General features: G+C 42.8%; 2 protein-coding genes across 11 annotated transcripts in view; one reads left to right on the top strand and one right to left on the bottom strand.

Moving 5' to 3' along the window:
- The window catches only part of LOC134355374 (complement receptor type 1-like), a 103,304-nt gene extending 87,198 nt beyond the window's left edge, over positions 1–16,106 (top strand). Inside the window, exons 15-20 of one of the 5 annotated variants that reach the window (XM_063065161.1) lie at positions 1,577–1,762; positions 5,949–6,134; positions 9,603–9,641; positions 10,796–10,822; positions 11,486–11,515; positions 15,813–16,106. In XM_063065161.1, the coding sequence (XP_062921231.1) occupies positions 1,577–1,762; positions 5,949–6,134; positions 9,603–9,641; positions 10,796–10,822; positions 11,486–11,515; positions 15,813–15,832 (488 nt within the window). In that variant the 3' untranslated portion in view covers positions 15,833–16,106. Of the gene's footprint in view, positions 1–1,576; positions 1,763–5,948; positions 6,135–9,602; positions 9,642–10,792; positions 10,823–11,485; positions 11,516–15,812 lie in introns of all 5 variants that reach the window. The other 4 variants (XM_063065162.1, XM_063065160.1, XM_063065165.1 and 1 more) reach the window with 4 other exon arrangements.
- LOC134355375 (uncharacterized) overlaps positions 1–24,371 on the bottom strand; it is a 58,934-nt gene that overhangs the window by 22,185 nt on the left and 12,378 nt on the right. The window contains exons 3-4 of one of the 6 annotated variants that reach the window (XR_010020055.1): positions 3,855–3,954; positions 1,777–2,900 (exon numbers count right to left, since the gene is read on the bottom strand). The exons of 2 other annotated variants lie outside the window; for them this stretch is intronic. Coding sequence is in view for 1 of the 4 variants with exons in the window: in XM_063065166.1 (XP_062921236.1) it covers positions 20,688–22,109 (1,422 nt within the window). In the remaining 3 variants the exon portion in view is untranslated. 3 more of the 6 variants (XR_010020051.1, XR_010020054.1, XM_063065166.1) reach the window with 3 other exon arrangements.

Here is a 24,371-nt window from a genome sequence, read left to right as displayed (position 1 = left end):
TGATAGAAAAGTGACAGAATTGTGGGAGGGAAGGATTATATTGATCTTGGAGTAGGTTAAAAAGTTGGAACAACATTGTGGACTGAAGGGTCTGCACTGTTAAACATTCTGTGTTCTAATTGGAAGTAATAATGGCCTGGCTGAATGTTTCAGCAGCAGATGGAATTAGCTAAGGATAGAAATCTGAAGTGAAAATGGTCAATATTTGTAATAATGCATTATCAAAACCTTATAGTGCCATGACTGCTGCAGTTCAGTTTCATACAGGTCCAAGAGAACAGGATAGAATTGGTCATTGTGGGGCAGAGGTTGAAACACAAACGAAGGCACCAGCTATGGTCACCCAGGTATTTAGTTGGTGGAGAGTTCTGCTCATCTAGTGGTAGATATTAGACAAGCAATCTGAGAAATTAAGGGATAATGGAGTCAAAATCAAAGTTAGTATCAGGTTTAATATCACTGGCATACGTCATGTCAAGAGAGTGGATGGCCCATGGTTATGTTGCTGAGAGGACTAATTTTGTACTCGTGGGGAATGGCAGAGATAAAATGATTCACTGAAATGAGAAGTCAGGTGACTTTCAGTATGCAACCTGATTTTTATGCATATAGTTTCTTCTTCAGTTTCAAAATCTTAGAATTCCATCCCTCATTTTACTGTGGGAACACTACTCACGTAAGGTTTCAGTCCACCTACCAAGCTGTATATCTGGGAAACGGAGATGAGGAGTATATGGATCTTTGCAGTAGAAACAATTTGCAGAGAACTAATTTAATAAAAATGTTAATAGCTGTCCTTTACTCTTTACCTTCCACCACAACCATCTCTCCATCTCCCACAACACCCTGCCTTGCCTTTTATGCACTACAGCATTTTAGCACTACAGCTGTCATTCCTGTTGGGTCTGTGTTGTTCTTTTGGAGTGGTTTGCAGCCTCTGTTTTGCTGCACTGTTTTGATTGGCATCACTTCGTATACTGGATGACTCATTTTTAACCATGAAGTTAAATATCCTACAAAAGGTGGTGGATTTGGCCTAGTACATCACGGGTAAAACCTTCCCAACCATTGAGTATAACTACATGAAACACTGTCATAGGAAAACAGCATCCACCACCAGAGATCCTCACCACTCAGGCCATGCTCTTTTCTCACGGCTGCCTTCAGGTAGAAGGTACAAGACCCTCAGGGCTCGCACCACCAGGTTCAATAACAGTTACTATCACACAGCCATCACGGTCTTGAACAAAGGGGATAACTACGCTCACTTGCTCATCCATTGAGATGTTCCCACAACCAATGATCTCATTTTCGAGGACTCTTTATTTTGTTATCTCACGTTCTTATTATTTATTGCTATTTATTTATATTTCAATTTGCATAGTTTGTTGTCTTCTATACTCTAGTTGATCTTTCATTGACCCCGTTATAGTTACTATTCTATAGATTTGCTGAGTATACCCACAGGAAAATTAATCTCAGCGTTATACATGGTGGTAGTAATATTTACTTCGAAATTTGAAGTTTTGATCGGACGTTCTATTCAGAACGTTAACTGAATTTGATTTGTTCCCAGCTATCAAATGTCCTGACCTTCCAAGCATTGATAATGGATTAACACCATCACCACCTCAAGGAGGATTCTGGGAATATGGAATGGTTGCAAAGTTTTCGTGTATTAATGATTTCTCATTAATTGGTTCAAGTTCTCTTATATGTGGGACAACTGGACAATGGAACAAGAATATTCCAACATGCAAAGGTATATAAGTTTAGTATAAAATTTAATTTGGCATTTTCTCAGCTGAGGGTGGGAAAGTGAAGAACAGCTTGTGAATTAATACTCATGTTGAAGTTATCCAGGTCAGCTTCACAAACAGCCACTGCTTAACCATGTCACATACAAGTACCGCAGTTGCAGGAAATGTAAATGAGAAACAAGTAATGTTGGAAATTGGCTGTGAATCAGGCATCATCAATGGAGAATGAAGTTGTTAATATTTCTGGTTCTGTTCATTCATCAAAACTATGGGGGTAAAGATCTTAAAAGATTTCCATTCATGGTGCAGAAAGCAGTGGGGTTTGGAGTTGGCAAACTGCACGTGACTAGATGGGATGTCTGATAGAGAATCAGAATCAGGTAATATCACTGACAAATGTCATGAAATTTGTTGTTTGTGGGAGCAGTACATAAAAAACTGAATTACATTAAGAAATATATAAAAATAAATTAGGTAGTGCAAAAATAGTTAAGTAGTGTACATGGTTGTTTGATTGTCTGTTCAGAAATTTGTTGGCAAAGGGACAAGCTGTTTCTAAAGTGGTGAGTAGAAGGCAGGTTTATTTAATTAATAAAAGGATTTCAGATGCAGAATGGAAGGGGTCAAAAACAGATAGCTAACAGCTGCTGTTCAAAAAAAAAGCGACAGAATTGTTAAACATGTACAAGGTTTGAGCTGCTGGCTAAAAATCGGTTTGATGAATGTTAACCTTTTACCATGTTCCATTTATTGTTTTTCTATATTACAAGTATTTTGCATTAAGTGACCACTTTTTTTAAAACTGAAGTTCTGGTGGTATGGTTTCCCCACTCCAAAAGTTGTCTCTATTCTGCATGAAAAGGATAAGGTTATGTAGAAGCTGCAAAAAAAAAACAAAACCCTTGTTTTTTTAAAAAGAACTGCATGCAAATGATGAAGTCGAAGTGCTAATGATCTCGTCTGTCTCTTCACCGTCGTCGCTGTCACAGAAGCCAGTCTTCATCCAGACGAACTCACTTCTCATGATATTACAGACAGTTGAAAGAACTGTTCATGGGGCCCAATCAGATGTGGACAATCCTCCTGAGAAGTCGTGCTCCAGAATCAGCTGACTTTTGTGCATGTTTGCTTGAGGCAGCCCTGAAGTGGAGATATACCAGATGAACTAATTATTTTTACTTTATAGATTCATAATTAAAGATTTTGTAACCAAGGTGGATAGATTCAATATTGGCACAGACCAATGATTTAGTATGTGAATGATAATTCAGGCTTTTGCTCAGTTTCTGTATTCAAGTTCAATTAGAGAATTAAGCAGGGAATTTGGACATCACATTTGAGAGTGGAAGACGGAAGGGGTTTTGTATTTGAAGTGCTTAATCAGTACTTAAATATCAAATTTAGAGCAAGATATGTTAAAATTGTCCACCAATGGAGACCAAACAGCAATCTGTTGGTCTCCCCTCTCACTGTGGAAGGGATGGCACCTCTCTCTCCCTTGTTAGTGAGAGCCTCTGGCATGTTGAAGTGCAGGGTTATAGGCTGTAGTTTTTGATGGATCTAGATCATAGTCTCTTTGGGGGCTTTGCTGTTGCTTGCCTGAAGGTGGTGTGGGGGCTGATGCTTCTGGCTGGAACAAGTGGGGGGTGAGTTGATGCTTTGCTGCTGTTTTTGCATGGGAGGAGCTGGTGGGGGCTTCGGAGTTCTAACATTTTTTCTGTCATTCATTCTTTGGGGTTTTCTCTTGTTTGGTGGATGTCTGTGAAGAGTAAGAATTTCAGGTCGTATACTGTATACATTCTCTAATATAAAATGGAACCGTTAAACCAATGTAGACTTTAATTGTGGAGATCAACTGGTTGAGTAGTGTTGTAGCATCAGCCTTGCACTCAATGTCAGTAAGGGCAAAGAATTGATTGTGGACTTCAGTAGAGGGATCATAAATGGAGAGATTGAACAATTTCAAGTTCTTGGGTATTAATATCTCTGAGGACCAAACCCAACCCCAACATATCGATGCAACTATAAAGAAGGCAAGACAGCAGTTATATTTCTTTCGGAGTTTGAAGAGAGTCGATATGTTACCAAACATACTTGCAAATTTATACAGATGTACCGTGGAGAGCATTCTATCTGGCTGCAACACCATCTGGTATGAAGGGGGGTGGCGGCTACTGCATTGGATCGAAGTAAGCTGCAGAGAATTGTAAAATTAGTCAACTCCATCCTGGGCACTAGCCTCCGTGGTATGCAGGGCATCTTCAAAGAACCATGTCTCAAGAAGGTGGCGTCCATCATGAAGGACCCCCGCCACCCAGGACATGCCCTCTTCTCATTGATACCATCAGGGAGGAGGTACAGGAGCCTGAATACACGCAGTCAAAGATGCAGAAACAGCTTCTTCCCCTCTGCCTCCGATTTCTGAATGGGCATTGAACCCACGAACACTGCCTCACTATTATATTTCTAGTTTTTTGCACTGCTTATTTAATTTAACTATTTTACATATTTACTGTAATTCACAGTTTTTTTCGTGCCTGTTTCTAATCATGTATAGCATAGTACTGTTGCCACAAAGTTAACAAATTGCATGACATACAGTGTGCTGATGATATTAAACCTGATTCTGACAATATTCAATCATTTTATAAAGTTAAATCGGTGGCCGCTGATAACCAATGCATAATTGAACTTTTCAGTAACATTAGTACTTCCTCCTAAATATCTGTAATACAATTAAATTTCCAGTAGCGTTTGTTTGATTGCAATGGATGCTATTTTGCATAGTTCTCAGTGAGCTCAAGGTGTTGCAGATCAATTTCCTTTTGGTGATTGAGGATGAGCTGATATGCCCTTTTTGAGGAAATCTTTAACATTAAAAAAAAATTATCGAGATACTGTGTGGAATTGGCTCTTCGGCCTTTTGAGCCGTGCCGTCCAGCAATCCCCCAATTTAACCTTAACCCAATCACAGGACAATTTACAATGACCAATTAGCCTACTAACCAATAGGTCTTTGGACTGTAGGAGGAAACTGGAACACCCAGAGGAAGCCCACGTGGTCACGGGGAGAACGTGCAAACTCCTTACAGGCAGTAGTGGGAATTGAACCCGGGTCACCTGTAATGTAAAGTGTTGTCCTAATCACTACTCTACTGTGTCTTTTAAATTACACAATACACTGCATATTTGAGAGAGGCTGTGTGCTGAGAAAACTGCCATATTGGGAAGTTCTGAAACATGAACCCCTGACAAAATTTGCTGTTTCTTTTCCTTTTTTGTGTTTATTTAATTGTTTTTTTCTCCCATAGATTTCTAAGAGCCACTTTTTGTTCTGTATCTCAGTTTTTTTTTTGGTAGTCATTTATGAATTTAATAAGGGGTAGTTTCTGTTACCTGAGCTGATTTACATGAATTAATTTATAACAAGGGAAGTTAGTTTCACCTGTCTTTTAGATAGCCAATCTCTCATTCTGAGGCGATGTCATCCCAAACTAGACCGTTCAGCTATAGGAAACATTTTCTCCATCTACTCGTGAGTCCCACTAGCCACAGCCTTGCTTTCAGCAAGATCCTCTCTTACTCTTCCATCTTCCAGTGAATGTGGAAAACCTTTTGCTCAATTTGTCAGAGTGGCAACCTTCTCACGGTAGTGTGGCAGTTAGTGCAATGCTATTACAGCTCGGGTTGTCGGACTTCGGAGTTCAATTCCAGTGCCGTTTTGTAAGGAGGTTGTACGTCCTTCCTGCGAATGCTTGGGTTTCTTCCAGTTGCTCCGGTTTCCTCCCACGTTCCAAAGATATACTGGTTATTAGGTCAATTGGTCATTGTAAACTGTCCCATGATTAGGCTACAGTTAAAGAGGTGGGTTGCTGCGTGGCATGGCTCTTTGGGACAGAAAGGCCTGTTCTGTGCTCTATCTCTAAATAAATAAATCAAACCAATCTATTCTGTATAAACACTTCAGACAATACCTAGTAAATATTTAGTACTTAAATATTTAAACTGCAAGTATTCTGTTCAATTGTTAAATATTTAACTTTTGCCATGAACATTTTTTTTCTTTTATAATTCCACCTACCTTTCTTCAAGGGAGCCAGATTTTTCTTCATTGTTTTTGTGTATACTTACAATCATGTTAAAATATTTTTTGCTTGAGTCTGTGGTGTCTAATGCAATGCTTATCAGTTGTTAGGTGTTTTCGTCCAGAAACACCAGAAAATGGCCAGGTATATGTAGGATTTTCAGTCGTACACAAATTTGGTGATGCAGTTGTCTACAAATGTAATCCAGGATTTGTAATGATTGGAGATTCTACAATTTATTGTATGGAAAATAACAATTTTGAGCCACCACCACCTATATGCAGAAATGGTGAGTTATCATTTCTTATCCTGAGGATATTTTTAATGCATATTATGTTTCTAATATCTGATAAAAATATGTAAATATTGAATGTTTTGAGCAACACACATCAAAGTTGCTGGTGAACACAGCAGGCCAGGCAGCATCTCTAGGAAAAGGTACAGTTGACGTTTCGGGCCGAGACCCTTCGTCAGGACTTTTGTGTGTTTTCATGTGGACTTTATCTGTTGGAGTAGGAGAGTGCTGCACTTTGGTAGGACAAACCAGGCAGGGTAAGACTTACTCAATAGGGAACCAAGGAGTGTGGTAGAACAAAAGAGCCTGTGCCTATCGATACATAATTCCTTGAAAATGGCATCACAGGTAGATAGGGTCAAGAAAACTTTTAGCACATTGGTCTTCATGAATCAGAGTGTTGATTTCAGTACTGTCCTGAAGAAGGGTCTCGGCCCTGAAATGTCGACTATCATTTCCATAGATGCTGCCTGACCTGCTGAGTTCTTCCAGCATTTTGTGCGTATTACATTGAGTACAGTAGTTGGGATGTTATATTGAAGTTATTTAAGACATTGGTATGGCTCATTTAGGAGGACTATGTGCAGTTGTGGTCACCTACCTGCAGCAAAGATATTGATAAACTTGAAAGAGTGCAAGAAAATTGGCCGGAGTAAACTGTGCTCTATGACTGAATGACACCAAAACACTAGAGGCAATATTACGATGGCTAATTAATCTTCAATCCTGCGTGTCTTTAGCGATTCGGGAAGAAACCAGTACACTCACACAGTCACAGAGCGAATGAGCAAACGCCACACAGTGGTGGAGGTCATGATCAAACCGAGGTCACTGGAGCAATGTAGCAGCAATTCTACCAGATACAACAACTATGCCACTCTCAGAAATAGCTGAATGATGTTCATAATGTTCTTATCTAACAAAACAGTTCCTTAATTGAAAAAAACTTTGGAAAGAAGCTAAAAACAGAAAATATCAAAGTCAGGTAGAATGTTTAGAGAGAGAGAAAAAGCCAGAGCTGATGTGTCAGGTGTGTGATTTGTAAAATTATAATGAAAGTTTATGAAATGTTTTTAATAACCTACTTTGAAAACTTGGGTATACTGGCAACATTTAAAAGCGGCAATCTTCCCTGTCGCTCCAAACCCCTCCGTAACAGAGTTTGGAGGGACAGGGCCAAACCTGTGCAAATAAGACTAACTTGATGGCACTGTGGTTGGCATGAATGGGTTAATAACAACAACTTATTTATAGGGTACATTTCATATAAACGATGTAGTCCAAACGGCTTTACAATAGAATAAAATACAAACATAAGAATTAAAGAGGAAAAAGATGTTAATTAAAAGCAAGGTGAAACAAATAGGTTTCGAGCTAGCATTTAAAAGTATCATCTGAGTCTGCATCCCTTAGAGTTTTGGATTTGAGTTCCAGATTTGGGCTGAAGGGCCTATTTCCATGGTGTATTACTCTGACTCTAAACCAAGGAGATTTGTCACTCTTTAGTGTCATTATGTTCTTAATTATGTTGCTAAGTTCCATTAATTTTGGCAAGTTGAATACTCAATATTCTCATCCACTAATGTCAAAACTAATTTCAAAAATCATTTAAAAACGCAAACACGAAATCTGCAGATGCTGGAATTTCAAGCAACACACATAAAAGTTGCTGGTGAACGCAGCAGGCCAGGCAGCATCTCTAGGAAGAGGTACAGTCGACGTTTCGGGCCGAGACCCTTCGTCAGGACTAACTGAAAGAAGAGCTAGTAAGAGGTTTGAAAGTGGGAGGGGGAGATCCGAAATGATAGGAGAAGACAGGAGGGGGAGGGATGGAGCCAAGAGCTGGACAGTTGATTGGCAAAAGGGATATGAGAGGATCATGGGACAGGCTTCTCAAACTTCCGCATGAACATTGACTTCTCAAACTTCCGCTAATGCCCCACCTCTCCCTCGTACCCCATCCGTTATTTATTCACACATTCTTTTTCTCTCTTTCTCCCTCTGTCCCTCTCACTATACCCCTTGCCCATCCTCTGGGCTTACCCCCTCCCCCTTTTCTTTCTCCCTAGGCCTTCTGTCCCATGATCACCACAGTGGCGGTATGGCATGACGACGTCCAGGTTGGAGTTGGTGCTGCCGTCCCCACCCAGTGTTCACTCAGTGGGAGACGGGCTCCATTGTGGTCAACGGTGGATTGACAGCACAAGTTTTGGGACCCTTTTGTTGTGTGATTGTGATACTATTTGCGCTTGCTATCTTGTGTGTTGTTTGTGCTCTGCAAGACTGTTGGTACTGTGTTTTGTAACATAACCCTAGAGTAACACTGTCTGGTTTGGCTGTTTTCATGAGTATTCATATATGGTTGAATGTCAATTAAACTTGAATTGAAGTAGAGTGGGGGTTCCAAGACAGTAGTTAGAGAAAGGGTTAGTGCAGTCTTGGGATTGTTCAGGGATAGGAATATGAGCATTCTGGTCCATTCACTGAGGAATTCCTATTTTGGCAGGAAGCATTAACATTTTTGGACCAGGAAAACTAACTTGCAGAACTACACACACAAGCTGCCGTCAGGCAACATCTATGGAGAGAAATAGACAGTTGACATTTTAGACTGAGATTCACCTTCAGGACTGAACTTTTTTTATATATAGGAGCACCATTGGGAGCATCCTGACAAGTTGCATTTCTACCTAGTATGGGAGCAGTTGAGCATTGGGCCAAAAGTCCTTACAGAGGGCTGTGGGAATGGCTAAGAGGATCATGGGTGTTTCCCTACCATCTATCAGGGGCATTTATCAGAGGCGCTGCATACGCAGAGCCCTTAGTATTATCAAGGATCCCACCCATCCATCCAGCATCCATTTTGACTTCCTACATCAGCCAGGTTAGAATGAAAAACAGTTTTTTACCTCAGGCCGTTAGGCTTCTGAACTCCCTGCCACATTGCATTTGAAGTGTCACCGGTTAATCTGCTATATATCTTACAATATTTAATTAATGCACTTTATTTTGTTTATTTATGCATAATTCATCTGTGGATTTTATCCTAACTTTCATGTTATTGTTATGTGTACATCTGTGCTTTACACCCTGGTTGAGAGAAACGTCTCATTTGACAGTATACATGTATATAGTTAAATGACAATAAGCTTCATTTGAACCAGTTCTCTGCCAGCAGCGTTGACTGTTTATTCCTTCTGGTGGTTGCTGCCTGACTGCTGAGTTCCTCCATCATCTTGTGGGTGTTGCTGTGGATTTCCAGCACCTGGAGAAGCTTGCATATTGATCATTTGACTTTCAGGTTGCATCTTGTGTTGTACAGTACATAATTGTAGGCCTGAGGTGAACTGTCCTCATTTATCCTTGCAAATTTTCAGATGCACAATTTTGTAGTAATGGATCCTTTTATGTTTATGTTTTCATTAAAGTACTGAGTAATTTATAATCTTCCCTCATTTACAGCATCTGAGATTACTCCTACAACTGCAATTACCACTACTTGTAAGTAGTTTTGCATTCTTAGTCTTAGTAACTGCGAGATTATTTTAAATTTTAACAATGGAAATACAAGATAATTTTGCACAGTCAACATGGTTCCCTCCCCTCCATTCTGATTTGCATCAAAGGATGCCCTTTTAATACCCTTCAAAGCCCATTACCCCGGTACTTTCCCAAGATAAGGTACCATTTGGTACCTGTGTTTGCACAATGATCTCACTCTCCCTAGACAAACATGCATTTCTCATTATCTGCTCACAAGGCTGTAGACTTGTACTCCGTTTACTTTCTCAGAACATTCCCATTTTCTAGGCTTACTCCATTCTGCCTTTCAAACTTCCATTTTATTTTATTATACCAAGCAATCAAATTTAACTCTTTCCTTGTATTCCCACATCCAAGTGTCTGTGAATTCTGAGCTTGATTTCTCACCACTGAGGTTAAATGGATTGGCTTGTACTTGCACTTCCCTGGTACTCCGCAAGCAGAAATGTTCAGAAAACTATTGCTAGTATCTCTGCAACTTCTCCCCATCTAGAACTAGGGTACATCCCATCTGGACTAGGTGTTATTCAAGTACAGCCAACCCATTCTAAAACATCCTCTTTATCAATTTTTAATTCAACAACCTCCTACATTCCTACAGCACCTTCCTTGGGAAATTTTTCAAATAAGATGTTACTTGCACTTTTTTCTGAACAAACTGTAACATCTTAAACAAAGAACCTTAGAACACTACAGCACAGAAACAGGTCCTTCGGCCCATCTAGTCTGTGCCAAACCCTTAATCTGCCTTGTCCCATCGACCTGCACCTGGACCACACCCCTCCCATCCATGTACCTATTCAAATTTCTCTTAAATGCTAAAATCGAACCTGCATTCACCACTTCCGCTGACAGCTTGTTTCCACTCTCTCACCACGCTCTGAGTATTTCAATGCCCATATTGAAATTAATTTTGGTGCCTCAACATTTATTGCTGACTCTTAATTGCTCTTCAGAAGTTAGTAGTTTTAGGAGGAATTGACAAAGGGCTGAAGATTTTGTTGCAAACTTAATGTTTTCCCACAGTGCTACTGGTTAGAAAATTCCATGAATCATACCCAAGTAGGTTGTAGAATGATGTCTAAACAGTTTCTTTTTTCTTATTTCAGCAGCAGGTAGTCAAGTAGGAAGGAATATTGGTAAGTAGGAAAGCTGGGCCACACAAGTGTTGCTCTCTGCACTAATTGATGCTTGCTGCAATGTACAGTGAGACCACACATTGACTGGTCTCTGCACTCTTTGTCTCCTCATCTATAAAGAAGGATATTCTTGATATGGAAGGATTTCAGAAAAGGTTCACCAGACTTAGTTCCTGGATGGCAGGACTGACATGTAGAACATAGAACATTACAACACAGTACAGGCCTTTCATCCCATGAAGCGGCTTGCATTCACTACAGGTTAGGGGATCGCATAAAACCCTACAAAATTCTGCCAAGGCTGCACAGGTAAGATGCAGGATGGATATTCCTGGTGGCTGGGAATATCCAGGAGAAAGCATCACAGTATGAAGATAAAAGCCATTTAAGAATGAGATGAAAACACATTTCCCAGATAGTTATAAAAGATCCAGGGATTATTTTTAGAACTAGTTTGAGCAAGGGATTTCGGGGAGGAAAGTTGGAGTGGGATAGTGAATCTGAATGATCAGCCATCGAGCAAGCTCAAAGGATCAAATGACTTATATTTTTCATCTTTGTTTCTGTGATCTCATGTCTGTGTAAAGCCACTTAAATATAAGCAAAGCTGCACTATTACTGTGCTGAGCATTAATGTGAACGTCCATATTTCCCCTCTTGTAGGTCAGCAGTATGGATTGCTCATCATCCTAGGTACGACAATTCAGATATATTCTATTTAATTTTGTCTGTAGCATGGCTGGAGAAAACAATTTCTTCTCCTTTTAGTTTGTAATCATTGTTTTTATACAAGTGAATTCTATCTGCACATGCAGACTTCTGCCACATTTCTAATACAGGAATCTGTATTAAATGTGTTCACACCACAAAAGGGCAAATGGGAACATGCCCTAGGTTTACTGAAGGTCATTTGTGTACCAGCTGATTTCTGAAGGTGATTTATATACCAGTTGATTTCATATCTTTGTTTTTTTTGAATAATCTTTATCATTAAATGTCCTTTACTTTAATAAACTTTTACTTCAGAACTCAGCAGAATTGGTGCCACAGGATATTCAATAAGTAAATAAATAAGACTGTTTCAGAGTAAGCAAGGAGAAACCATCTCTTCGGGACTTAAAAGGATAGAGCAGAGTGCTTCCTGAATGATGAAGAAGTGTAGATAAAGAAGACCGGTACTTTACATTAAATGTAAAACAGTACAACACAGGAACAGGCTCCTTGGCCTATGATGTCTAGCGAGCATGATGCCAAATAAAACTAAACTCTTATGCCTGCACATGATCCATATACCCAGTAATTTCATGTGCCTATCATATCTACTTTCAGTGCCACTTACCTAGCTCATTCCAGACACCTATCATTCCCTGTATAAAAGGACTTGCCCTGCACAGCCCCTTCAAACATCCCCCCTCATCTTAAATCTATATTCTGTAGTACTAAACATTTTGACCCTCAGTAAAGATTCTGACAGTCCACTCCAAGGCTTCCAAGCCTTCTTTATGCACTAGTGCCTTACCATTAACCAGGTTGGGAATCCCTGGTCTACTCTATCTCTTCCACTCATAATTTTATAAACTTTATCACCCTCTATTTCAGGCAGCACCCTGGTAACTTCAATTCAAGTTTAATTGTCATTCAGCCATACATAAGTACGGCCAAATGAGACAATGTTACTCTGGGGCCAAGGTGCAAAACACAGTACCAACATTTGCACACAGCACAAAGCACACATAGCACATACAAGATAGCAGCTACATGTAAGATATCAGTAAAATACAGCCATTCAAAAAATAGTACAGACTCTGAATCCATGAATGCTGCAGAAATCTGCAGTTGACTACAATCCAGCTTATCTTCAGCTGAGCAAACACAAGGGGCAGCGCTGACTCCAGCCTGTATGCTGTGCCATACTGCTGCCAGTGGAGCATACCAGCTCCGATGCCTCGCCCCTGGAAGGTGTAAACTGGCAACACCACAGCTTGAGGCCCTGAGTCCATGAATGCCACAGAGATCTGCAGTCGACCACAGTGTAGCTTGTCTTCTGCTGTGCGAACATTGGGGGGGGCAGCACTCACTTCAGCCTGGACAACGTGCCACACCGCTACCAGTAGAGCACACCAGCTTTGACGCCTTTTCTAAAACCTGTCCAAAGCCTTCACACCCTCCTTACAACCAGAATTGTATGTAGTACCTAAGTGCAACCTAACCAAAGTTTTATATGTAAGGCTATAGACAAATCCTGCTCCTCAGTGTCTAGGGAAACCCTGCAACCAGCCAACTACGTAAGCCAGTTGATGTTGAGGCAGCGTAAACGCCCAATTCACAGATCAAACAGAACACCATAAGCGGTTAAATACGTACACTTTATAAATCTTACTGCAGATATCAGTTAACAAAGAATACACTCTAAAAGAATAAAATGAAGAAAGGCGCCAAAGTTCGAATTGAGTTCTAAAAGTCAGTGCACTTAAGGTTTCGTTGGATCTCAATATTCTGTAGAACCTCGACCCTCCATCCGCGGCCTCCGATGACCCGCACAGGACCACACCTTGGGTGGTCGACCAGAGCGCCTCCGAATGCCGCCTTTCTCTGTCTTCTCCGCCCGAAAAACCCCCAAATCACACGGTCCCCAGCCATATGAGACAGAATATCACCCACAAAAAGAATAATGTGGACACTCATTGGTTCATTCCCTCCCTTATCTATAATATAACCCTAACAAGCAGGGGAGAGAGAACTCTATTACAGAAAACTGATTTTATATAACATACAAAGAAGCCATTTTAGGCACCTCAGCAGCCAGTGAAACCAAGACCTAGTTACACATACATTTGAAGTATAATTTCCAGATCCATACATTCCTCTGGTGATGAAGACAAGCATGCTATACACCGCCTTTACTACTGCATCTACTTGTGTTGCCTTTGGGAAGTTTGGACTGGGACCCCAAAACCCTTCTGTACATTGGTGTTGTTGAGTGTTCAGCCTCAAACAGCATTCTTTCTCTTTACTCTTGACTGTTGACTTGTAGGGGAAGATTGGACAGGCTAAGATTTCCTTGGAGCAAAGGAAACTGCTGGGTGATCTTATGGAGCTGTATAAAATGTAGGGCATAAATAGCATGATGGTTGGAGAATCAAGAACAAGAGGGTGTAGGCTTTAGATGAGAGGGAGACGATTTAATGGGAATTTGAGGGGCAATTTTCTTAGAGTGTGATACATACATGGAATGAGCTGCTAGAACGGGGGTTCCTGGGGTCTACAGACTCCTTGCTTAATGGTATTGGTCCATGGCATAAAAAAAAGGTTGGGAACTCCTGTACTAAGGGCAATAACAGTCCTGTACTAAGGGCAATAACAGTTGGGCAGGTACTGTACATGGACAGGAAAGCTTTACAGGGGTTCCCAACTTTTTTTATGCTATGGACCCCTACCATGAACCAAAGGGTCTGTGGAACTCAGGTTGGGAACCCCTGCTTTAGAAGGATACGAGACAAACTTGGGCACATGAGACTATCTTGGATAAGCATCTTGGTTATTGTGGATGTTGGGCCATGGTTCTTTTATTTGCTGTATGACGAATACAGCACTTCACTTTTGCCTAGATTAAACTCCATCTGCTATTTCTCCACCCATATCTGTAACAGATCTATACTCCTGCTGTATCCTTTAACAACTATGTGTGGGCACGTGGCCAAGTGGTTAAGGCATTGGACTAGCAACCTGAAGGTCGTGAGTTCGAGCCCCAAGGGAACATGTTGTGTCCTTGAGCAAAGCACTTAATCACACATTGCTCTGCGACAACACTGGTGCCAAGCTATGTGGGTCCTAATGCCCTTCCCTTGGACAACATTGGTGTCGTGGAGAGGGGAGACTTGCAGCATGGGCAACTGCTGGTCTTCCATACAACCTTGCCCAGGCCTGCGCCCTGGAGAGTGAAGATTTTCCAGGCGCAGATCCATGGTCTCGCAAGACTAACGGATGCCTTTAACAACTGGTCACAGGCTTCCAGCCATGATAACACCCTTCCACCGCTACTGTCTGCCTTCCACGGGCAAGTCAGTTCTGAACGCAAACCACCAATTCACTATACCTTAATCTTCCTGATCAACCTACCATGAGAGACATTATCAAACATCTTACTGACATGCACGTATGGCTCCACCACATCCTCTGACAGTTTGTTCCATAAACTTACCATCCATGGTGTGATAAACTTGCCCCTCAGATATCTGTTAAATATGTCTTCTCTCATCTTAAACCTGTATCTCTTGGGTTTAGACTCCCCAAAGAAGACTGATTATCTCCCTATCTATGCCCCTCATAGAACAGTAAAGTTAAATAATGTCTAGAAGTTTACAGATTTTAGTTCTGTTATCCGTAACCATCATTAAGGGGTCACATTTCTTTGACACCTTCCTGCTCTTAGAATCTTAATTGGTTAATTAATAAACACAGTCCCTCCCAGCCCCTTGAGCCGCCCCACCCAACAATCCCTGCTTTAAACCGAGCCTAATTACAAGACAATGTACAATGGCTAATTAACCTACCAACTGGTACACCTTTGGACCGTGGGAGGAAACCGGAGCACCCGGAGGAAACCCACACGGTCATGGGGAGTACGTACAAACTCTTTACAGAGAGCAGCGGGAATTGGACCTGAGTCATTTGTACCGTAAAGCATGCTAACCATAATGTTACCATGCCACCCGTTTGATATCCCCCAGACCTTTTATTCTTGCTTGCTATTTTATGAGAGGATGCAAGAAGTCTTATTTGAATTAAATTATAAAAATAGTCAAATAACTTTACTCTCAATTACTCAGTTTATATGATGTTGATCTTGGAATATATGCAAAAATGAAGCAATTAGGTATGACTCTATCCTTTCTGTCTATTTTTGAAGAAAATGCCTGTAATTTGCTGTTAACTGGCTTAACTAACGAAAGGTTAATTAAGAGTAATGTTTTTTTTCCTGTGCATATAGTGTATGTAAACACACAATGAATTGCAAGCAACAGAGATCTGGTTGAGGACCAGCGCTGAAAGGTGCCATTTCTGTGTTGGGCTCAGTTTACCACCTCAAGCCATTAACGATGTGGATACACTTTCAGATAAAGAAGTTGCTTTTAGAAGTGTTTTCCTGCAGAAATAAAATCCTAATTTTGGCTTAATTTTTATTTAAAAGCTGTTATATAGAGTGTAATTTTTTTTATTATGAAGCATTATTGAGATGGGATACACAAGAACAATGCAAGTAATTTAAATATGAATTTGACCCAATCAAGTTCTGTGTGATATTTCCTTGTGTTAGAAATAAAGGATTTTTTTTCCTATATGATTGTTGTGAATAATGTGGAATTATTTATTTACCCTTAATCTTGAACTGGTGCGCATTTTGTTTCTCTTCTTCTCCAGCCCATCACCCCTACTGGGGCATAGGCCGCTGTCAGCAACTCACCAAAATCCTCTATCTTTGGCCAGTCTTTCTGTTTGTCACCAGGTGTAGTCCAATTTCTTGGTGTATTCTTCCTCTCCCAGGTTTTTGGATCCTCTGTTGGTGTTTATATAGCTCTGGGTTTTTATAGGGTGGGAGCAACCCTCCTCCTTTTGTAGCCAAGCTTGGAACTGTTCATGATGGAGTTGCATTTTGTTTCCCTCATTGCATTTTAATTGCAGTTTACAATGGACTATCACAAGGTGTATTGTGAGAATGTATGCCAGCTTCCTTAGTAAATGGCTCTGCAAACACAGCCCCATTACTATGCTCCTACATACGATCACAGTTGCAGCAGATCAACAATTACAGTAAGATAAACTATGAAAAAGATGTAGCTTGTCTCAAGTAGTTTCAGTGTACTCTAGCCTGGCTCTCTTAACAGAAATATTATTGTGTTTTACTGTTTTGGTTTGGTAAGTGTAACTGGCTTCAACTCTGATTTAGAAGAGAAAAAAGGACTATGAATGTATATTTTTCTTCATATGATTTTTAAATATTTGTTTCTGAATGAATAATCTAAATAGCCCAACATTGCTACTTTCCTTTCAAATCCCTGGGAATATCAATGTAATTTGTAAATTAAACCAACCAGTTATCTTCTTGCGCATTTGTACTGGACAGTTTTAATATATTTACCTGCTGATAGATTTAGTTCGTAATTTGGATCAGCAGAGTTGCATACTGATGGTATTTCATGTTTAAACTTTAGAAATTTAAGGTTTATATCTTACTTGCTTCATGTTTTATTTTTCTGCTGACATCTTTTACAATGGAAAAATGCGATGCTAAGAAACTTTAATGTTGGATATAAAGAATTGAAAAAACAACTTGGGTGTTTACAAACCATCAAAGTAATAGGACTGATGATTTTACAAATGTCAAATAGGTAAAAGAAAATAAAAGAGACTTGGCAAGTCAGGTAGCATTGGTGGAGAGAGTACTGGAGTTAATGTTTCCAGTCAATGAATTTTAGAGGCTTGGGAGGCAGAAAACTTTGGGGCATGCATTGGATCTGGGAATAGGGATATCATAGCCCCTACAGAAACGGTTGAGGGAAGAATAGGACTGGTAGCTCAGTATTTCAGGCTATGGACACTAACAGGCACGACAGAGATGCAAGAAAGGTCGGGGGGGGGTTGCTTTCATGATGAAAGAGGACATAACAACCACGAGGATATTCCTGAGGGATTGTCCAGTGGGGCCACACAGGTAGCACTAAGAAACAAGATGGGATGGGCACTGATGGTGTTTGTATAATAGGTTTCCCCCCCCCCCCACCCTCAGAAGTCAGTAAGAATTGGAGGAGCAGTTATGTAGAATGATTGCAGCCGGCTGTAAACATAGTAAGATAGTACTAATGGGAGATTTTAATTTCCCTGATATTAACTGGATCAACCACAGTGTTGATGGTAATGACTGGTGTCTCCACTACGTTCTGGGCAAGGACCTTTGTTTTCTTTAGGCTGATGGTAAGCCCAAAGTCCTTGCATGCCTTAGAGAAGCGGTCTATGAGAATTTGTAGTTGCTGTTTGGTGTGCGAGGTTATAGCAGCATCATCGGCAAAGAGCATGTCACGTATCAAGATTTTTCGCACCTTCGTTCTTGCTCTCAGGCGAGCAGGGTTGAATAGCTGCCCATCAGACATGGTGTGCTTGTAGATGCCTTCTGTCAATGTCCAAAAGGTATGCTCCAATAGCAGAGAGAAGAAGATGCCGAATAATGTGGGGGCCAACACACATCCTTGTTTGACTCCGCTACGAATAGCGAAGGGTTCTGATGAGCTGCCATTGTACTGAACAGTAGCCCTCATGTCGTCATGGAATAACTTGATGATACTTTGGAGTTTCGGGGGACAGCCGATCTTGAGGAGAACCTGAAAGAGCCCATCCCTACTGACAAGGTCGAATGCCTTGGTCGAGTCGATGAAAGCGACATAGAGGGGTTTCTGTTGTTCCCTGCACTTCTCCTGGAGTTGACGGAGTGAGAAAATCATGTTGTCAGTTGAGCTCCTTGCGCGAAAACCTCATTGGGACACAGGGTAGACCCATTCTGCCAGAGTTTGTAGACGTGCCAGAGTTACACGAGCAAAGACTTTGCTGACAATACTCAGGAGGGAGATACCCCTGTAGTTGTTGCAGTCGATCCTATCACCCTTGTTCTTGTACAAAATGACGATTTTGGAGTTGCGTATATCCTGTGGTACGGCTCCTTTCTTCCAGCACTGATGGAGGACCTCGTGTAAAGGTTGCAGGAGTGAGCTCTTGCAGTGTTTGATCAGGTGTGGAGGAATCCCATCATTGCCAGGAGCTTTCCCTGAGGCCAGACTGTCAATTGCCTTGCTGAGGTCCTCAGTGGTTGGTTCAGAGTTGAGTTCATCCATGACTGGTAGGCAATCGATGGCATCAATGGCTGAGCTAACAACAACACTTTCCCTCGAGTAGTGTTCTACCCAGTGTTCCATCTGCTTGCTTTTATCAGTGATTATTTCACCGCTGGATGACTTCAGGGGTGCTGTCTTGCTCTGCAATGGACCAGGGGCCTTCTCGATACCATCATACATCGATCTGATGTAGCCTGTCACAGCTGCTGTCTGAATGTCCTCCCTGAGCTGGAGCCAGTACTCATTGCAGCCTGTTGCACTTTGCTTTGTTACGTACCCCGTAACTGGGTTGCCAAACCAGCAGAAATGGATCACTCAGTTGGAGTCTGGATTACTAGAGCTAAGAAAGTTTTATTAAAGAAACAAGCAACACAGTACTCTGATAAAAAGGATAATGAGTGCAACAGTTCAGCAATGATAAACATACATGTACACAGAATTAAGATAACAGGATCAATCAAGCTCTATCGTTGTCTAGGGGTAAATGACCAGTTTCAAAGTGACGCAAAGTTCAGTTCAGTTCGCAGTAATCGCTGCCGTGGCGATGGACAGTGGGGGGGAAGGAGAGAGAGAGCAAAACGAATGAATATTCAAAAACAGCTTCCACACAGACCTTCACAGTCAGCTTTCGGGCGAGCCCTTTGTGATGTCATCTGAGGTCACCGACCATGACCCCCTCCATTTCCAGATACGATCGTTCCTCTGCAGTGAACCCGGCACCCAGGCAAGGGTGGACACACACCAGGTTCCCGCCGATCGTGCCTTTCCACCCTGTGCGTCTATGGCCTGGTCCCGCAACCGGCCTTCCAAAACTTTCCACCGACTTGTGAGAGACGCACCGCTTCCAGGATCTCGTTACCTCAGGTGTCGTGTGTGTCTTGCCTTAGCGAACCTGTCCCTTTTTATCCCCCTGCTGGGGTATCACCTGTCCATCACTTCAAACAGTTCAGGGTTCAAAGGGGGAGCCGATCTTGACAGCTCTCCTCCCTTCATTAACATCTCCAAATGCTGCTCCGTTGTTTTCCTTATCTCTCTCTCTCCTGAAGACAGGTGGCAGACCAACTGCTGATCCCACTGGTGCCAGCCCAGGCCAGCTAACATCTTAATTTATGTGTATTCTCGTCACATTTCCCCACTTTTAAGGATTTTTACCGGGGTAAAAATTACAAACATGAATACATTATTGGATACACACAAATATACATCTTTAACAGCTATTTGGCTAATGCAGCGAATTTGAAGTTGTCAACACCTGACAGTCAGCCATCACATTTTCTGTTCCTTTTATATGTGTTATTAATAATCCCTTAGACCAGGCTCCAACTTAGCAAACTTCATAGTGGCCAAAAACACTGATGAATTGCGATCAATGTAACCTCTCATTAGGTTTCGTCCCGGACCACAATAACAAGGGTCTCCCATTCCGACTTAGTTTTCTCTCGCAAGGGCTTAGTAGGAGGGGGAGGGGTAGTAACCGCAGAGTTATTGCAAAACTTCCTACAGTACCCCACCATCTCCAAGAGCCCTCTTGTCTGTTGGGGTTGGGATGTCAGAGATAGCCTGCACTTTAGCATGCATCGCTGCCAGCTGCCCCTGTGTCACCCCAATTCCCAGGTAAGTGACCTTCGTGTGGCCGAACTCATTTTTTTCAAGGTTCACTATCAAGCTGGCTTCAGACAGCCATATTACATTGCCAATACACACCTCTGTGTTCGTCAGCCCTTTTGTCACTGAATTACTCATTCTATATGGCTATTGCTCGCTAGGCTAGCCTAGTGTAACAAACACCACCCAACGTCCCAGTTCTTTGCATCGCCTCGGGACAATCAAACACACGTGTGCGAGTCGTTTAATTACTCCTCCTAAAGAGTCACTTTGTTCGGGGATTAAGGGAGAGACCTTATCAGCAGAGCTAGCCAAGACAATAGCCTTCACCCATGTGGTTGATACCATACTCATCTTTTCAAAATGTTTTTTTTCTCTTATCGGGGGACCCTAGCTTCATTGATTTCCGCGCTAACACCGACTAGGTTTGTTAGCATATCAAAAGCCTGTGACCGTCTCAGTTCGCGTCGGCCATAATCAATAACATCCTTCCTCCTGGGCAGCCGGTAAACCTCTTTCATGATTCCACCAACTGTTTTCTCCAGCATCGCAAAATGTCCACCGAGGGGTACCTTGTGGGCCAGGTTAAAAACCTCATCCCCATAACTCTTTTGCACCACCCCCCATTCCTCATCTACGGGTATGGCACTTGGTTTCCCTTTCTTCCTTAGCACTTCCTCCTCCACACAATAGCCTACTAGTTCCCTTGTTAAGTCTGTGTCAGAGAGAGCTGTCTCTGCCAAAACCATCAGCCCCTCGTCTCGCTCCTGCATCTGCACAAATTCTTTCCTGGCTAGTGCTACGTCTGTCCCAGCTCCCTCACTACCTCTTGTCTCACTACACTCCTTCTTTTCACTTTCTACCCCCTTCTCGTACAAGGCCGGCAGGAACGTCTGAGCTAAATTTACTACCGCGGTCCCGTGATGAACCTGTGAGTCCATGGGCGGGGCCTCAATGCTGGCAGGCTGACCTGTCAATCTCACGGCTGGGAACACGATTCCCCTGGCGAGGTCATTACAGAGCAAGACTTCCACGCCTTTCATCGGTAATTCGGGCCTCACCCCGATCGTGACTAGTCCAGAGACCAGGTTGCTTTTTAAGTGTATCTGGTGCAAAGGGACGGCCTCTGTCCCTTCCCCAATACCTTTGACCTTGACCTTCCCAGTCTGGGTCTCTGAGCTAAACTCTAATACACTCTTCAGTATCAGTGACTGACATGCTCCCGTATCTCTCCAGATCCTCACTGGAACTGGTTTTAACCCCTCCTTCACTGACACCAATCCGGCCGAGATAAACTTCTCGCGCCCTTCCTGAACTTTGGCAGACCTGTCCTCCCCTAGCGGTTCGTTTACCAGCTCGATACAGCCAGTCAAAATCGCCGTTTTACCTTTTCCCGCCTCCTTCTTTGGGGCAAAGCACCTGGACGCAAAGTGTCTGACTTTCCCGCAATTATAACAGACGACCCCAGGAGACTTCCTACCAGACTGCTCCCGGTCTACCTTATCCTTCTCACTAGTCCCCGGCTTACTTTCTGACTTTTCTGGCGGACTCTCCCTGCCATCCTGACTACCCTTCTGGTAGCCTTTACTCGGGGCAAACTTCATTTTATGCGTAAACACATACTCATCCACCAACTTAGCAGTTGCGGCTAACGTGGCTGCCTCTTTCTCATCTAGGTAGGGTCTCATACCCTCAGGGACACAACCTTTAAACTGCTCAATCAGGATCAGCAATAGCAGTCTGTCATAATCCCCCTCTACCCTCTTCGAGGCGCACCAACGCTCACAATATGTCAGCATCTCACGGGCAAACTCTAAATACGTGCGGTCCCACTGCTTCCTCGCATTCCGGAACCTCTGCCGGTATGCCTCCGGGACCAACTCATAAATCCTGAGGATGGCCTCTTTCACCACCTCATACCTCTGGGCATCTTCTGCGGACAAGGCTGAGTAAGCTTGTTGGGCTTTCCCTTTCAGTACACTCTGAAGCAAAACAGCCCACTTATCCCTCGGCCAGTCCTGACTTGCAGCAACTTTTTCGAAATGGAGAAAGTACCGATCCACGTCGGTATTGTCAAATGGGGGAACCAGCCTAACCTCCTGGGTCGCCAGGAACCCTCCACCTTGGTTCGGCACGGGCCCCTGCTCTGCCCTTATCCTTAATTTCTCCAGCTCAAATTCCCTTTCCCTCTGTTTCTCCTCTCGCTCCAACTGTCTCTCTCTCTCTCTCTCTCCTGCCTTTCTAACTCTCTCTCCTTCTCTTCTCGCTCCAACTGCTGTACCCGGAACTCCTGCTCGAGTCTCAGTTTTTCAAGCTGCACCTGTACTGCGTCTCCAGCAGGTTTTTCAATAGACACCACCTCCAGCTCGCCTTGGGGAAACACACCTTTAGATACATAGTGCTCTACGATAGCTCTGTGTATCTCCTCTCTCCTCATTGTCGACTTCCCCTTAGCAAGATTCAACCGTTTGGCCACAGCTACCAATTCCAATTTCCTGGCATCCTCTAATGCCTCCAAGGTCGGCGCCTTTATAATTTCCTCAGCCTCCATTTCTGCTGTTTGTCTTTTCTTCCTTTCAGGAATTTTGACCCAATCAATTTACTCTGTCCCAAATTTAGCGTTCAAAATCGCGGACGAGAACCCCACTTATGTTACGTACCCCGTAACTGGGTTGCCAAACCAGCAGAAATGGATCCCTCAGTTGGAGTCTGGATTACTAGAACTAAGAAAGTTTTATTAAAGAAACAAGCAACACAGTACTCTAATCAAAAGGATAATGAATGCAACAGTTCAGCAATGATAAACATACATGTACACAGAATTAAGATAACAGGATCAATCAAGCTCTATCGTTGTCTAGGGGTAAATGACCAGTTTCAAAGTGACGCAAAGTTCAGTTCAGTTCGCAGTAATCGCTGCCGTGGCGATGGACAGTGGGGGGAAGGAGAGAGAGAGCAAAACGAATGAATATTCAAAAACGGCTTCCACACAGACCTTCACAGTCAGCTTTCAGGCGAGCCCTTTGTGATGTCATCTGAGGTCACCGACCATGACCCCCTCCATTTCCAGATACGATCGTTTCTCTGCGGTGAACCCGGCACCCAGGCAAGGGTGGACACACACCAGGTTCCCGCCGATCGTGCCTTTCCACCCTGTGCGTCTATGGCCTGGTCCCGCAACCGGCCTTCCAAAACTTTCCACCGACTTGTGAGAGACGCACCGCTTCCAAGATCTCGTTACCTCGGGTGTCGTGTGTGTCTTGCCTTAGCGAACCTGTCCCTTTTTATCCCCCTGCTGGGGTATCACCTGTCCATCACTTCAAACAGTTCAGGGTTCAAAGGGGGAGCCGATCTTGACAGCTCTCCTCCCTTCATTAACAACTCCAAATGCTGCTCCATTGTTTTCCTTATCTCTCTCTCTCCTGAAGACAGGTGGCAGACCAACTGCTGATAGCCCAGGCCAGCTAACATCTTAATTTATGTGCATTCTCGTCGCAGCTTCTAGCAGCTCAAAGTGCCTGGAGTGTTTGGTCGGATGATGAGCGCTTGTACTCTGTGAGAGCTTCTACGATCTAGAAGTAGTCCACGAGTTCACATACTTGGGGTTGACTAATAGCGACACTCTCTCCCTCGATACTGAAATCAATAGGCATATCGGCAAAGCAGCATCGATCCTTGCTCAACTCTCCTCACAGGTCTGGGAGAATCTGAAACTCACTACAAGGAGGAAGACTGCTGTGTACAATGCATGCATTATCAGCACCCCCCTGTATGGCAGTGAGACTTGGACCATCTACTCCAAGCAGTAGAGGAAACTCAATAGTTTTCACCTGCGTAGCCTTCGCCGTATCCTCAGCATCACCTGGAGAGACAAAGTCCCAAACTCTGAGGTCCTCTCCCGCGTTGGACTTCCCACAATGTTCCCACTTTTAAGACAACGCAGACATGTCTGTCGTATGAAGGATGGTAGACTGCCAAAGGTCATCCTCTACGGAGAACTAGCAAAAGGCAAGAGGAACATTGGTAGACCCCAGCTTCGCTTCAAGGACCTCTGCAAGCGT

Source organism: Mobula hypostoma, chromosome 13 (genome assembly GCF_963921235.1).
Source record: "Mobula hypostoma chromosome 13, sMobHyp1.1, whole genome shotgun sequence".
Taxonomy (NCBI): Eukaryota; Metazoa; Chordata; class Chondrichthyes; order Myliobatiformes; family Myliobatidae; genus Mobula; species Mobula hypostoma.
The sequence above is the reverse complement of the archived record's forward strand: the minus strand, read 5'-3'. Positions and strand labels throughout refer to the sequence as shown.